This window comes from Rhyacophila brunnea, unplaced genomic scaffold, assembly GCF_057557595.1.
Source record: "Rhyacophila brunnea isolate RB1 unplaced genomic scaffold, BYU_Rbru_1.0 scaffold_7, whole genome shotgun sequence".
Lineage (NCBI taxonomy): Eukaryota > Metazoa > Arthropoda > Insecta > Trichoptera > Rhyacophilidae > Rhyacophila > Rhyacophila brunnea.
Window position 1 is genome coordinate 17791263 of NW_028233339.1, and position 17628 is coordinate 17808890.

General features: G+C 36.4%; 1 protein-coding gene across 1 annotated transcript; it reads left to right on the plus strand.

The window, feature by feature from the left end:
• Window positions 1–439: 439 nt before the first annotated feature.
• On the plus strand, window positions 440–10547 carry LOC147064557 (CD63 antigen-like). The gene is made up of 5 exons (XM_085958469.1): window positions 440–651; window positions 5471–5659; window positions 7138–7305; window positions 7782–8006; window positions 9651–10547. Exons 1-5 carry the CDS (start codon window positions 589–591, stop codon window positions 9714–9716), a joined length of 711 nt encoding a protein of 236 aa, XP_085814595.1. The 5' UTR covers window positions 440–588; the 3' UTR covers window positions 9717–10547.
• Window positions 10548–17628: the final 7081 nt, after the last annotated feature.

Here is a 17628-nt window from a genome sequence, read left to right on the forward strand (position 1 = left end):
TCCAGAGACTGAAGTTAAAGTAACGGCTCTCGACGATATGTCTGAGAAGAATTCTGCAGTTTTTTGGACATATTGTCAGGCGCGGACCGGACAACCTGGAGAGACTGGTAGTTTTGGGTAGCCTCCAGGGAAGGCGAAGCAGAGGAAGAGCGTCTGCGCGATGGAGCGACCAAGTGAAAGAGCTGACTGGGGGGGGGGCACCATCCATTCTGCCCTGAGAGAAGCAGAAGATCGAGAAGGATGGAAAATCTTGGTCGCTCAAAGGATAGCGAAATTTAAATGTGGTCACGATCCTCAGCCATGAGTGCACGACCAAGAAGAAGAAACTATAATTTTGGAGGCTCTGTACTATAATTCCACTTCGAAAAGATGGCAACACTGAATCGGATCGGAGAAAAAACATAATAATATTGTCAAGTTGTCTGTTCATGGTCTGTTCACTGTTGTCAAGTGTCGACTCTGGTAGTTGAAGCGGGTTATTGACTTTATCAGAAAAATATTGCGTAAATAAAGCAACTGCAGTGTTTCCTCATTTAGTTTGAAGTCTTATTATATTCTTGAGTCTTCGTTTGCATATATTTTGTCAAAATGATATTCGACGCCGATTGTATCACGTTTGGGATGCTGTTTTGGTTCAGCATCGCCTTCTCCGTAAGTATTGATTTTATCTCAGATTATATTATTATACATTATAATCTCCTGACTAATTATCACACAATATGGTGTACCGTATGTTTACCCATAATATCATACTCTGATACTATTATAAAATCTTTCGCGTTTAACAATATTTTATTACAAGCAATGTAAGCGGAAACCTATCTATTGTTATGACTAATAATAGATGACACATCGCAACATTTTTTCTATCATTGTTATTTGGATTCGACGATTCTCCGCCTCAATTATTAAAATAAACAAACAATGTGAAAATGTTGATGTAGCTAACGTATTTTATAAATTATAATTTATCTTGTGTGCTATATTAATTCAATTATAATCTAATTAGCGATCTACCTACGCATTTTGAAACAGGCTCTTCCCAGCATAATATTATTGACCATTTCAATAATTTAAGCTTTACTTAACATGCATTTCTAGAATTATTACTTTCAGGGCTTCTCAACTCTGTGTCCGCGAATGCGTTTGCATGCGCCTTGACTAATCACAACGTACTTAGTATGTAACCACCCTATTAAACTTTTTTTTATGAAAAATAAAAATAAACTAAGTAATAACCCGCATGGATTTACTGTTGACAGTATGTATTATCGCGGCCATAACAAGAAAATGCACGTCATGTAAACACGTATTGTATCTTGTCAATTGCATGCATGGACCAAAAAAGTTCAGATTCTTCTGATTTTGAACTTGCATGACGTATGCGCATATAGATAACCTGCCGGAAAAAATACAAACTACACCTTGCGGTGCATTTTTGATGTTTACCAATTTTTACAACCAGTCAAATAAAACCATAAAATCACAACGCGTCTCGCTTACGCTTGAAAGGTGACATTGGTGAGACAGTCAGTACTATTACATGTAAACAGTTATTATCGTGATTGTTTAATTTACTCACTATTGTTGCCAGTAAATCCATGCACGTATACAGGTGCGAACAGTTTGGTGAAGCTGCACTCGTACCAATAACAAAGATTCGTACTGAATTGTCACGAAATGCAGTGTCGTCCTCTGCTACGTTTATCATTTACCTTTTCCTTAATTACAAGTTGGGGAATGCTGTACATTTGTCCATTTATAATGTGGCTGAGGTAGTGTAGTTTTCTGATACTGTAGTATCAAAGGTTTACTGTAGGTTGTATTAGGTTTGGGTTTGTTTTTAGGTCTCAAAAGACCACTACCGCAAAAACGATATTCCTTATATCTTTTGCGTGATTGTTGAGAATGGTGATCACTGTGAAACGGTACCAACAATCTTTCATCTGTAATGATCCCGCGCTGATCTTGTTGCTTCATTAATTGTTGATTCAGTCGCTCAATATGGAAGGCTTGTGACCTCCTCCCTTCGATGCCACCAGTCAATTGGACCAATACTTAACCATTTATAATAATAGTGGTTAATATTTCTAGTGTATTTGAATATATCAATACAAATGTTGGTTTACTAGGTACCTAATATGAGTCTAAAGTGGTAAGGTTGGCGCTAGGATCTCTCTATGAACAAATTTTTTTATGTGTAAAGAAATATAAGGATCTCAACAACAGATAATATTATTTATAATTGGACCAGGTTTCACGTGATACAGAAATCTATCATGTAAGAATATATAGGTCAGTACTCAGCAACCGACACAAGTAAAAATAAATGTAAAAAGATACACTAAGAATACACATGAATGACATCAATTTATTTGATTATTATACAATCACATAAGATCTAGATTCTAGACTTATAATAAATAACATTATTCCTTTTATTTTAGTCTTATGTAATCAATAATATAATACATTATGTATTTACATACCATTTATACAATATGATATAATGATTATTATAAATAATAACTTTACTAATTAATGTGACACCTGAGTTTTTTTCAATGAACAATAATATAGTGTTGTATTAATTTGGCTCGATATTTAAAAGAGCAACTCTAAGGTCTACGAACTGTTGACTGGTCCCAGGAAACCGTGATTGTCAGCAACCAGTAAGTGTGACTGGTCGCCGCAACTATGTGCGTAAACGCTGATTTCTTTTCTTATTCCTCGTAGTTGCTACTTACCTCGTTGACGGTGACTGGTTGACAGTGAGTAAGGGGCCCAAGTTCTTGGTGAAGTACCTATCAGTGGTTATAGTAAATTTTTTATAGTAGGGTAAATGCACTCGTATCCGGACAGTTAACTATTTTCTCACCTTATTTTCGATTATCTTTTCCATTTTTAGAAGAAAACAAAATATGTTATGATTTATAAATGTTTACATATATATTCTTTTGGTTTATAAATATTTTAAAAATCTATATTTATTTAAATTACTATCATATTTCTCATGTTAAGAAATATGGTTGGTTTTTTTAGTCTCCGGACACACAATCTTAGTTTCCGGACGTACTATTTTTAGTGGTCGAACAGATTATTTCGTATAGAAAATAAGACAAGTTTTGGTGTTAAAAAAATATTTTTTCACTTAAACAATTTTAGTTAATACAGTGATGCAATAAAAGCAGAAATAGTTCACAATGAGCACTCAAGCAACTGCTAACTTGAAAAAAAAACATATTTTTATTTATTCAATGTGTTTCTTTCATATAGTTCTGTCGAATTAATTTTGAGTGCAAATTGAGCAAAGCAAAATGAAATAAAAAACTGAACTTCATAAATCAAATGGTAAAACTAATAAACATCTCAAGTGAGTTGACCAAATTTTGACATTAATTTTTATTACATCCAAAAAATCTCAAACTGTGTAACTTTTGTTTGTGTTCTATAATATGCAAAGCAGGCTTACAAAAAAAAACATACTTGAGAACTGCTGGCAACTAAATTATTGCCATTGATAATTTTAAAAAGGTTCAACACTTCAGCCACCATAATTATATTTCCAAACACACTAAAATAAATTTCAATACTAATCCTAATCCCTTCTCTGACGAAAAATAAATGTTTTCAAGTGCTATTTTCAATCATAAATATAAAAGAGAACTAAGTGTAAAAAATCCATGCTTGAATCAAGCACTCTTCAGTAGTTTTACAGAGAAAAAAATGCTTCAGTGCTATACCCCCAACCCAATAGCCTGGATATGTGACTTAATGTCTAAACACCTACAAACCCGGAACCGGGTAATACGGGTGTCTAGTGATTATACGGGTGATAAACATATTAATTTAGGTCTAAGTTTAAACAAAAATTACATACAAAATCTTTTAGTGATGCTTCACTATAAGATAACATAGACATTGTCGTGCATTTACGGTGAAACCAACGAACACATCCATCACAGCCAATGTTCTTTAATAAACCATCCTCAACATCACTTTCTAATTCATCAGAACAATTTTGGCAAATCGCCTTTTTCGCTTTCCTTTTTTTATTTGTCTTCTCTTTTCTAAGGAAGACCTTGCATCATTTATGAATTGCTGTACTTTTGTCATCCTTCACTTTTTCTTCTATGATCTTCCTCCACGCTTCCGAAGAAATGGCGCTTGGTGCTTTGACAGTGTCTTATTATTCTATTTTTACTCCCAAATTGAGTAGGTTTGGGGTAAAAAAGATGAGATTTTAATATTAAATTGCTCACACTTGATGAACTGGTGCTTGCATTTGACGTACTCGTACCAGCTATTGGAGATAATTGTGTAAATACATAATAATTAATTAGAAAATAGCTTTGTCCGGTCATTCAATATTGAATTTTAGTCGCCGGACAGCAGGATCAAAATTATAAAATCGTGTCCGAAAACTAAAAATATTTACAATTCTATGTTTGTCCTTTTCTAACTTGTATGAAACCAAGCAAGCCTCGATGTGATACTGTACACACACAAATACTCAATGTCTCTTATAAATTCAGTGCCCGGACACTGCGTCCGACAACTAAAAAAAGATAAAATTTTGCACTTTAGTTGCCGGACACCAAATATTTAACTAAATTTAACAAAATACATTATTTTTATCATTGAATAATATACAAGAACATATTACTGAATAATATGAAACATCTTTGAAGCGAATAAATGAAATAATCATAGTTTTAATGTACTTTTTGTATCCTTCATTCACTAATTATTTTTTAAGAAATCGAATATTTTTTTTGTTCGAGTCAGCATGTGCACCACTACTAATGTAATACTATAGAATGAATTCCTTTGTGTGTGACAAATATAATTTTATTGGTCCAGGAACAATACAGGCACAATATGTGAGTCATCCTTCATATGAAACTCTCATACTTTGCTTATTTTCGTTATATTTGTACAAAACTGTCCGTATACTGAAGCTGTCCGGGGACTAATGCAGTTACCCTATGTCACTTGCCGAAACGAATGTTCTATCTCTGGTTCATGATAAGAGCATCTATAGGTAATAAAATACTATCAGTGCTTTTAAAACTTATTTTTTTGTCCATAAAATATTATATTATTAAACATTCCGTGAAGGGACAGCAACAATGATATTTTTGTTCCCGAAGTGACTAGCTAGTCTTTGGGGACTATAGCACTGAAAATCTATATTGAATGTATTGTTTTACTGGGTACACGAAGTCAGGCATTTTTTCTGTAAAATCTTGTCTGTATTTTAAAAGGTGTACAAATATAAATCACAACAATGAACATTAACCTTACATACTCTATGGAAATTTTCATTAAAGCAATGCGCCGCGGCATACTGTCTGCGGACCACTGGTATAGGTTATCAAAACACAAAATCAGTTATCTTATTAATATTTTATTTATTAAATTATTTTTGGATTGCTTATTTTTTAACTGTATACAATCTCGTTTTCAGTTTTTGGGAGTGGCGCTGATGGTGATGGGAGGTTTGTTACAAGCATTGTTTAACTATGAACATGCCTTTGTGGACTATTCATTCTTCTCAGCGTCAAGTCTTTTGCTCATGGTCGGTGCCATCATCTTTATTGTGGCATTCTTCGGTTGCTGTGGTGCCATGAAGGAAAATCGTTGCATGATTACCACGGTAAATTAAAAAAAAATAGTTCTTATCTAAATAGTGAATTGGTATTTTCATTTAGGTGGAAGTTGTTTCAACACACTCTTTTTGACGAGGAATGATTCTTAGTCAATCACTCAACCCGTTGGGTCCCTACTTAAGATTAAACACAACAATTCGAACATGTAGCCTACAGCTTTAAACAAAAGCTTTTTTCATGCTTCATTAACTTGTTGACCGCGGAGCATTTAATAACCACATTTAAATAACATGCTAATTATATTGAATGGCCAATTAATGAGGGCACAATAGGTGTGCCGTCCGCGTTGAAAGGATTAAACAAAAAACATCCCAAAAAAAACAATGGATAAGGAGACGGACAAGAGTATGTGATTTGATAGAGGCCATCAAACCGATAATGGGCCAGACATGTCGCTCGGCGAGTAATCAAATGCAGTCGTAAAGTGGCATCCAAGGGTCACTAAGCGACTACGGGGACTCGAACTCATAAATAGGATTCGACGAATGTAGATGGCAGCGAAGATCTAGTGATTGAGAAAAACAGGAGCTAGGGGAGGGAGGGCTTCAGTGATCGAAAAAGAAATTACTGTACTCAAAATCAAAAATTATTTAATTGTAGAATACCATATTGTTGTCTAATTGTATTCATTAATTATTTTTTGAAAATCATGAATAATATGATATAAATATAATGACTTGTTCATTTCAGTATTAAAAAATTTTTATATCAGAATTGAAAATGATTATGTGGTCATGTAAATAACATACACATAATAATATTTAAGGCATGATGAATGAATACCCAGGAACAGTAAAATGAGTAATCAAGATTACGTATCACATGACATTTTCCTGTTATTAATTTTGTTTATGATTATTAATCTAATCACACAGAGAATGAGCAATCGATATGCATACACGGAATTCAGCCAATATTCCAGTGCACCACAATGTTTTTTATTCACAGCTCATCTGGGTTCTTCTCTAATTTATCGCTACTTATCTTTCTGATATGTTTCAATTATCATTTGCATAATAATTAAAACACAAAGAAGAATAAATCTTGACTGCTTTTATGATAGTTAATTTCTTTATTGGTGTTTTATTAAAGTTAACTGTTATAATGTAAGCCATGTATGACCTCTTTAATCTTGACATACCCTCATAATTTTATAGTATACAATATGTACCATGTACCTAAAACTTTCTGTCATCATTACACTAGCATCAATTTTGTTTCAAAATTATTGTCATGGAATTTTACCATGAAAAGTAAACGTTATTGTAATAAAACTGCTGTAATTTAAATACTTAGGTACAAGGTATTTTGTCAGGTGATTTGGTGCATCCTGATTTGTAGCTTTAAACTTATTTTATTCATTGGGTTTACGTCAACTATATTTTAATATTAAATAGGTCATTTTGACAGATCACTCCAATTATTAAACATGACATAGAAATATAAATGGTATGTTAATTTCTAGTTCTCACTCTGTCTGCTGGCTTTGTTCGTCTTGGAGATATCATTTGGAATCGCTTGTTACAACAATAAGAATCTTGAAGCCGACTTTGAAAGCCGTTTCAATGAAACATTCCAACTCTCACCCACTCATAAGGAATTTGAAAAGTCTTGGGATATTATGCAACATGAGGTAATATGAGATTAATAATTTACAGTACCTATGTTCACTATATTATTGTGTGTAAACATAATATTATTTGTTACTATCGAGTCAGTCGTCCAATAGAGCATGCACCAAAGATGTTGAAGTAAATCTTCTATTTATAAAGATTGAGCCCTAAACATATGCAATTAATATTCATAAAAACTCTAGTGGAGTACTTATTAATTGTTTGTTGTATTTAAACATGGCTCTTTTGTCAAACTGGAACGTTACAGTAATTTGTATAGGGAAGTCACGGAAGACTTCTTCTAGAAGATTATTAAACATTTTCGGCCTGTCTTATTTTTGTCTGAAAGAAAAAAAACTATAAACATATAAATTATTATAATTGTTCTATCGGAAGAGTAATTTATTTGTTTATTATGTACAATTTTCCACGCCCGAGTAAGTATAAAAATATAAAAATTGTATGGATAATAAATATTGTGGAATATTGTTTGTAGCTCCAATGTTGCGGTGTTAATTCAGCTGATGACTGGATGCATATCGGAAATCAAACCATCCCCGATTCATGCTGCACTGAACTAAGCTTTGATGATAATAAGAACTTGCTCGATTGCCGCCAACAAGATGCATTCACTAAAGGTTGTTTCGATGCTCTGATGGCGGCACTTAAACAGAAGTCCTCAATTCTTATTGCTATTTTCGTTGGAATGGCTGTTTTCCAGGTAAACAATGCTTATATATTATTTTAAAATTAAAATAACTAAATTACTATTTGAGATTCGTTCCAATGGTTGTCCATTGAATCCTTGCATTGAATCAAACACACATTAAAACAACAATATAATTCATCATCATTTGTTTTTTAAAAGAGATTTGTCTTACCATGATTCATCCTAAGGTAGACAGAAGTGGATGTTGGCCAATCGCTCAACCTATCAGGCCCATACTCTTTGTCCAAATGCATATTGAAAAACAACATGTAAATTTGCCTGATCCGGGACCCCGCTACCTTATAAGCCGATGCGATTTATAAAAAAAACTCTTTTTCGAAGATTTACTGTATTGAGAAAGTATAGAGTAAATTGAGATGCATGTCATGCTGTCACGGCGACAAATTTAGTCTACGGTTTCGTCATTTTGCAGAAAATATTTTGAACAATCACCACCTCTGTAAATTTAATGATGGATAGTGCCAACTCTAATGTATTAGTATTTTGAATTATTGTTCATGCTAATTTCAATTAATTTTAACAGTTTCTATGTGTGCGTACGTTAAAATTACTTGCGATATTATATTCATAGATAATATTTTGAACAGAACCCAACCTGCAGACCATAGATAATAGACAACATTCTTATAGAAAATACATAGTTATTATTTACTGTTTTGTTGCTTCGAAAAACCTAACATTTTTGCAAAAGTAATGAACACATTATGATGATTTGTATATTAAAATAAATGATTTGCTGTTTATTTTGTTATGTAATTATGTTCAGAATTTTATCTAGTATGTCACCTCCTACTTACTTTAATTTTTCATTTTTTTACCATTAGCTGTGTTTTTGTTTATGGGGGCAGTATATTACTAAAGGTTATTGCTATACAACATGTGCATAAAATTGTGTCAGTTACGATTCAGTTATTTTAAATTCAAGATAATGATGTTTGATTACCATTAAAATCTCAGTTAATATTTTTTTCCCGAAAGTGGGGATTTTTTTAAACGTTGGTTACACAGTTACTTGTTATTTTTGCGATACATCCATTTTTGCTCTGTCTAGATGGAGCAGTGGTGCACAACCTATTTGTAAGAAGGGCCAATTTATACATTTTTCATAGGCCGCAGTGGGTATATACTAAACGAGTCATAAATTTTATAATTTTTAATTCAATAGTTACATATCAGCTACTCTAATCACTCTCCACTCAGCATTACGTACATATGTATTTACAAGATAGAACTTGATGTATAGTAAATTAGAATTTTGTATTATTCGATGAAAAATTTAATTTTGTACATTTTGTACATCACTGGTCTGGAGGAAGTGCGATCCGTGTCATTTTTCTTCATAAAACTATTTTAATCAATATGATGTCCTTTTTATCAACATTGATAGTTAAACACCATGAACATGTTTATAAATTAAATCATTTTTGAATACTTCACAAATTGCATCGAGGTGTTTTAAGTTATGTATGTTCCATAAAGAATGTTGCATTCTCAAATCTTGTGAATTGTTTGTTTAATAAAAAAGTTGTTTATTAAATTATTTTTAGTGACGGAGGATTAACATGCAGCATCGCTATCGCTTCTCAAGTACAAATCTTTGGTAGATGATTATACATGTTTTTTTTTACATTTCAGGTCTTCGTCGTGATGTTTGCATGGGGCATATCCCGTAAGATGCGCAGAGAATACCAAACTGTTTAAAATGTCCCTTCAAAAATTTATATTTGAATGTCAATCGTAGTATACCTATCTAAATGGCAATTATTGTACCAATGAAGTAGAGAGGCATACTTTTTAGTGAGTAAAATAAAGTTTTTATATGGTGTTGATGTTCAATTGTAATTATTATTACTGCACTTTTCCCTTATTTAGTAGGATGTGATTATTGGTATAACTTTGATAATTTTTTGTGAACATAAATGTTGACGCACTGTATGTTGTCAATTAGTATTATTTTATTATTACTTGTTTGGATCAGGATAAGTCTACTGCAGGTAGGATACTTATAATGCCATCGTAAGGGCTAACTGTCATGTGTCAATGTGTGAGACGTTGTTGCATATGTATTAGGATCAAACTGTAACATCACAATAGTATGTGCACATATTGGTATTCGTAAAAATATGCTATAGTGTCCTTACCCATGGTTTGTTTTATGAATAACTTACGAAGAATACTCCAATGTTCTATGTATGTTGAAATTGCTCTATGTATTATTAAGAGTTTTCATATCTTATGACCGATCAATGTATGTTATTACTAATTACAATTTAAATGATTGTATTATGTCATTTTTCAATTGACCCCATATTCCATTACATTTCGGTATTTTACTTTTGCCAAGACCAATGTTATTAAACAGAATTTCCCCGGGTTATGGTAATGGCTGAGTAAATGCAACAATAAGACTGTACGAGACTAATTTTACAGGGTGATAAAAAACATTAATATTATGATTTCATAATCTTGGCTAATACCAAATGTTTTAATTTATTATTTACATATGTAGAAATATACTATCTTTTATTTGAATCTTTGTTTTTTATTTACTGTTGTAAAAGTTCTGGATATTACAAACTTACTGTAAAAAATCTATCTTCATCTTCTATTATAAACATACCCCATAAGTGTAAAGCTCGATGGTTTTGACAGAAAATATGATGTACTTCGAACGACGCCGTGCGAGAGAAAACGATGCAATTGTTGCTTCATGTAAGGGCTGAAGGCCAAATTTTGAACGAAGCACTACGAACCTGTCGCGCAAACCTACTTCGATTAAAGTGCGCGAAATTTTATATTTTCTCAACCGGCACTTGAGTGCGAGCGCAGATGGGATTGAACTACATATGCTTTGGTGGTAGAGGCGCTCGCGGTCGTCGGTTTGACATATGGTAAACGTCAGATTTTTTGTCAGTTGTCAATGTAATATAGAAAGGCTGTTTATCTATTACATGTCTTTTACATAACTATTGCCGTTGAAAGTGTTATTTTGTGTTTAAATTCTCATTTAAGTATTTATTGTGATTTTGTAATACAGAATCATACATGTTTGGTTGTAAAATACATCTGAAATTCCGTTCACATTCTTGTATTGAATATTATATTATTGGAGACGTAATTAGCTTCTAAGTATGTACTTTAACAATGAATCGTTTAATAATGCAACGCTAATGGGTAAGTACTGATTAAAATAGTCATTACCAAAAGATCCACGTTGAAATGTTTACTTCTTCCGTAAAAATTCTATCTTACTCTAACTCAGGGTTTCCCAAACTATGTTCCGCAGAACCTGAATAGGTGTTCCGCGACAATTTGGAAAGGTTTTATACACTTTTGCAATATTTTCTGAAAACTAGTAAGGACGATTCCTGGGTTCGGAATCCATTTTCCGTGACAGCTAAACCAGTAGGCTTAAGCGCAAGTGACTATGAAAATCTTATTGATTTAATTAGTGACTCTGATTTGAAGATCAGCCTTTAAATGATTTCTGGGCGAGTATGTCAGAAGAGTACCCTAATTTTTCAAAACAAGCTATTGTTTTCATGCCCCCACAAGGGGGTGCTGACAGGGCTTTAGCCTGGGGGCACGGGCTCTGGGTGGGCCCGGCATGGCGGGTTGATCAGATAATTAATAAAATAAACACACATCACAAATTTGCTTTGATAGTTAAAAAAAGTCGCCTGCTTCTATACTTCATGGCTATTAACATTTGTTAATTTTAAATGATATAATTGAACGATTATAGATATATATTATATTTTATATACGAATAATTTTTGATTATTGCGTATTGATACTCGGCAACTCCATGATGAAAGTAGATGTATTAAAAATAGTTGATAATACATTGAATAAGGGCCCTTAATTTGAGCAGTAACAAAATTTGAAAAATGTTAATGTGATGTGTCAATAACAATTAACATTAGAAATAGGTAGGGGGCCCGCCAAAGATCTTAGCCTGAGGGCCCGCTTCAGGATGTGGGGGCCATGGTTGTGTTCATGGATTTACTGGTACCAATAGTGTGTTTTTTAAACTATCACATTAATAACTGTTCACACATAAAAGTGCCGACAGCAGCGCAGTCGCGATACTTTAAAATACACACTATTGATCCAAGTAAATCCATGCACGTATTTTTTTTATGGCCACGATAATATGTACTAGAACATACGTTAAAGTGCCCACCACTACCCGTCATATATGCACAACCGTGGATATGCACGGCCGCTTTCTATGACGCTTTAAACGTGCCTGAAAGAAGTGATTTTAAGTGCTCATTCCGTCCCAAGACGGAGCCGCACGGGACTGATGCTGCAACCATGCACCGTAGTGCTTAAAGAAGAAAGTTAAGAAAGAAAATCTTTGTTTTTGGACTGGCTCTGCTGTCCGCTGACGTTAAGCGCTTTGTGTACCCGCATACTGAGTGTCACGAATTGAAATGGATGAGTCTACAGAAGAGTCGGGACTAGGTACAACCCGGCCCATCTACTATCAAGCCAAACTCGTGGAGTCTGGCGGCGAAGTTGCCATGGCCGGTGAGGAACTGGCTAATCCAGTGCGAAGGTTGGAGTCTTCTAGTTTGGTGCCTGCAGAATACGTCTGGAAAAAAACGGTAAGTGTGCCGCCCCTTGGGGGAGTCGGTCCACCTCGCCTGCCATGCTGCAAATGCGGTCTTGTACACAATGTCACTTACAGTCTTCCTGTAAGGAACGTCCTCGGATCTCTGCGGTGGTGTCAGATGGACACCGGCGAGTATTGTGCTGATCCCCCTCAAGAGGAGGGTGATCGATCCTCTGACTTGGACGTGTAGATCGAGGGGTAGCACCCCCGCGACAGCCGTCTTGGCGTGGTGAACGAAAGCAGCTTGTCATCAAGAATTACTCCCAGATACGTAACCCTTTCGGAGAAACGCACTGAGGTCTGGCCAAAACGAACAGTGGGCGGCCGTCGAGTTGTTGACCCGAGAACTACCCCTGAGGAGGACAGCTTCCGTCTTGCTCGGGGCAAAGGTCAGCTTGTTCAGCAACCCCCAATTAAGGATTCTGCCCAAGGCGTCCGTGGCTGCACGCTCCAGTGCCGGTCGGCTCGTCGCCCCAACAAGCTGGTGTAAGTCGTCGGCGTACGCAACGAGCGTGCAGCCAGGAGGCAGTGGCAGGGACAGAACGTCGTCTACTAAGGGGTCCCAGGACGGAGCCCTGGGGACACCCCATGGTGGTCCTCCTGTGAATCAGGCTGGGGCCGGAGTCGTAGGTTATCTCCCTATTGCTGAAGTAGCTTTGAACCAAGGCAAAGAGGTCCCCGGGGATCTGTCTCAGCCGAAGCTTTGCCAGAACCAAGGGCCACCACGCAGTACCAAACGCGCCCGCGATGTCGAGAAAAATCCCGGCAACGAGGTCCTTGCCAGAGCTCTCCACAGAATCGATCACAAAGCGAATCGCATCCTCGGTGGACTTTCCGGGTCTAAACCCAAATTGTCTTGGTAAGATTGGACAGTTTTCCGACAGGTGGGACTCAATCCTGCTGTTTATCAATCTTTCCAATATCTTCCCGTAGACGGGAAGGAGCGTAATCGGTCTATACAATGAGATTATTAATGGACGACGCACTCAATACAGTAGCTAGCAAGCAAATTCGCATGTATATGTAGACGTCACGCAATTTCATTATGCGATATCACGCATCGGGAATTTATAGCAATATGACCTTTATTGTAATGGCGTTAGAGCAGTGTTTCTAATGTCAATGTTCATTTGAGCGAACCCGTTCGAACCGAACCATTCGGCAGATCCAACAAAAAGCATCAGGAATTTATAGCAATATCACCTTTATTGTAATGGCGTTAGAACAGATTATGCCATTCAGCAGACCCGACAATAAAGTGAGTGTCATTTTCTTTTCCAGATGATTCGTCCATATTAATGTCATTGGGTTTATACGCTTTCGGGTCACAAGGAGGGCGACTGCCGGCTTTGGGGATCACCATGAGGTGGCCCTTCTTCCAGCAGTCAGGGAATATGCCACTACTCATGCATTCTTTGTAGAGTTGCGTGATCTCGTGTGAGGCAAGAGACCACGCCCTTCTTGCTAGCGCGTTATCTATGCAGTCAAGCCCCGGGGCTTTGCCGGCCGGGAGGCTGGCAAACAGGATCCCTAGTTTGGACATGGTAGTGGCTGCGGATCGCGGAGTGTTTAAGGGGAGCAGCGCATAGACGCGAAGCTGCTGAAATCGGTCGTTGTCAATGTCGAGCGACTCGTTGTCCTGCGGGATAAGAGCATCCAACAGGACTGTGGCGGACTCTTCAGAGCTATTGGTGAACGATCCGTCGGGGCGCCCTACCGCCGACATGACTTTTCCGGGCCGTGAGCCCAGCTTCATCACGCGGAAGGGGGGGCCCCACGGATCATTGCCACCCATTTCAGTGACGAACTCCCTCCAGTGCACCTTCTTAGCCTTACTGATTGCCTTTTTGAACTTAAGTCTAGTGGTCCTGTAGCTGACCGCAAGCGGCCCCTCCAGCGATCTTCGCGCTGCTTGTAAGGCCCTTCTGGCCCTCCTCATCGCGTCTCTCAGTCTTGTCAGTCTCGGCTTCCACCAGGGTGCGAGGTCCGGCGGTCTCGGGGTCGTCCTTCCGATAGTGCCTTCCGCTTTTTCAATCATGAGATTCGTGAGGTCCTCAGCCGCAGCGTGCATGTCCTTTGGCGGAGGGCGCGAGGCCATCCTGCCAGACCCTCAGCAAACTCGCGGTCAAAACGTACCCAGTTGGTTCCCTTGGTCCTGAAACGCCTCGGCAGTGACTCGCTCACAAGTGGAGCGAGAGACGCGTGGCCCCTCTTAGTGCTGTAGACGAACGTGATCAGACGGTGGTCGCTTGCTGACTCTTCCAAATGGACAGTCCAGTTCACGACGCGTCCGGCAGAACCAGTGGATATCAAAGTGACATCAATGTGAGATTCCCCATTGTTGGTGGAGAATGTCAGCAGTAAATCCATGCACGTGTAAACGAGGTAATAGTACACAGACCAAAATTATAGTACAAATACTATAATAAATTGGTTGGCAGCACTGAAGGGCTTTCAGAAATAATAACAGTAACAATAATTAAATTCACCTCAAATTTGTTCCACTATTATAACCCTTTATAGTTGTATAGCCATACATATATGGCCACATTAAAAAGATTATGGTTGTATTAGTACGTTGGCCATGTAGTGATTCCACTCTTCTAATTTCGGTTATGTATAAATAAGGTTCGAATCCTGGGTCTGGCAAGTTCACATATTGTTTTTCAATTTGTATATGAGTCAAGAGTATGGACCTAATAGGTTGAGCAAGTGGCTGACATCCATTTCTCGTAAAAACAAAATCTGTAATATAAACCTCCACTCTGTGGAGGCCCATATGATTTTATTAGGATCGGACATGGTCGAAAGAAAAAAAGAACATTATAATATCGTAAACTGAGCTAAGTTGGTGACAGTCCTTATTTGATTATATTTTGTCTATAATATGTGGAAGAATTGTAAAATCATAGCCACTGGAACACGGAACGTCCTAAATGGGGAAGACTTGAAAACTGAAGAAAAAATTATTGTTCGGAAATAGTAGAATCGTAAGGAAAATTTATGGAAAGACTAGTCTAATAGGTAGACTAGACTACTAAAGTTAAAAGAGCTAAAAAACTCTTCGGCATGCCATCTGTTATCACAAATATTTTTTATCGTCTTGGCATAAAACAGTTCACCACCCTTGGTCTAAATCAGTGGTCTTCAAACTATGTTCGGGGGTTCGCGAGTCAAAATAAAATTCGTGAGAAAAAAATTCAACAAATAGAATTGTGTAAAAAAAATATAATTATTTTAAGATATATTTTTCTAAGGATGGGGTTCCCCGAAAAAAACTTAATTCTAAGGGTTCAGTGAGTCGACAAAGTTTGAAGACCACTGATCTAAATGAAACTACATAATTGGTGTTAACCATCACTTATAGGCCTGCTTCAAAGCTGATTTCATGTGATCTGTGTGAAAATCGCAAGTCAGTAGTATGCGAACTTCAAAACTTGATGGCCGGCGGAAAAACTTAAAAATATGTGGGCGAGTGTGGTCTGGATATATCAGAATTCTTGTAGCACAGGCACACATTCTTGGCCCTTTTCACTGCATTATTAATTATTTTGAACTCGTGCTGAAGAGGCGCCTCGTCGAAAGATGATCAAAATGACATTCGCGTGTATTGTGTGCGACAGAGGTCGTTGCGTATTTTTATGTCTCAATAATGGTTCCATGAATAAACAGAACAATGACATTTCAGGAAAAATATAACATTTAATATTGAATTTGTCCTATCTCTATATTATGTTGTATAGATTTTTGATAACACGGGTTTTCAATACGCCGTAAAAAAAAAAATCGATTAAACGGGACTCAACTTGATGTGTTGGCAAGCTAGGTATATCCCATCTTATATTATGTTCAAAATGCTTGGATGACAATGAAATAATGAGTTTAATAATTATGCGAGTTGTGCATGATTATCAAAATCAAGCAGATAACTTGAGGTTTTTACGCTGAATAGCCAACACGCAGTGATATATAATACAGTCGAACTTGGTTATTACGAGGAAGATGGGACCGACTGAATTTGCTCGTTACATGTACAACATTTTTCGCGCCACATTCTATTTAAGCATAGAACATAAAAAATCTGAAAACCATCGTAAAAAACCCCGAAACAAGCATGGCATTCATAAACTACAAAAGAAGTTGTTTATTGTAATGAAGTGGTGAGCCGCCGGCGCTGGTAGGTACCTACTGACTTCACAAAGCTTGGATTTTTTACATGCAATTTCAACCATATGCATGGATACTTTTTCAATGTGGATACTTTTTCAATGTTGTCGGCGAAAATACCAATTAGGTACTTAGACATTTAACTAGTGTCATAAAGGCGGCATCGGTCTAGTTAACTGCCTGATCGGATTTTATTGGTTAGAGTCGAAAATGTTGTTTTTAAACAATCGACATAACCAATCGACACATCAAACAAACAGTTTTGCTCGGTATACCTGAGAAGTAGCTCATTATAAAACTGAATAAATGTATGGAGAAAATCATGAACAATGTCAACGAATGTTTTCTCATTACATTCGGGATCTCGCTATTTCCGTGATCGTAATAACCAAGTTCGACTGTATATTAAATACATATATACATTTCTTTTATAAACTTAAGTTTTTTTAAGTATATAATTAACCCTTAACACTCGAGTGCCGCCATATCGGCGGCATTAGAAGTTTCCCGTATTACTCGAGTGCCGCCGTAGCGGCGGCACCGCCTATAAAGTCATTTTTTGTAATATTTTCAGAAATTTTTATAATGCGATTTCAATCAAGTTAGAATGAATAATAATAGGTTATTACATTTATCTGAGAAAGAAGTGGGCAAAAGAATACTGCGTGCCTAATTTCAACATAGTATTTTTATCGGAATCTTCTCTTTTTTTATTCGTAGGTCGTCGCTTGCAAGCAATGTTTTTTTGTCACATAAATTTTATTTATTGAACGTTCCCAGACTAGAGTGAAGTGTTTGTCACGCATGATTTTGAAGTGTATTTAT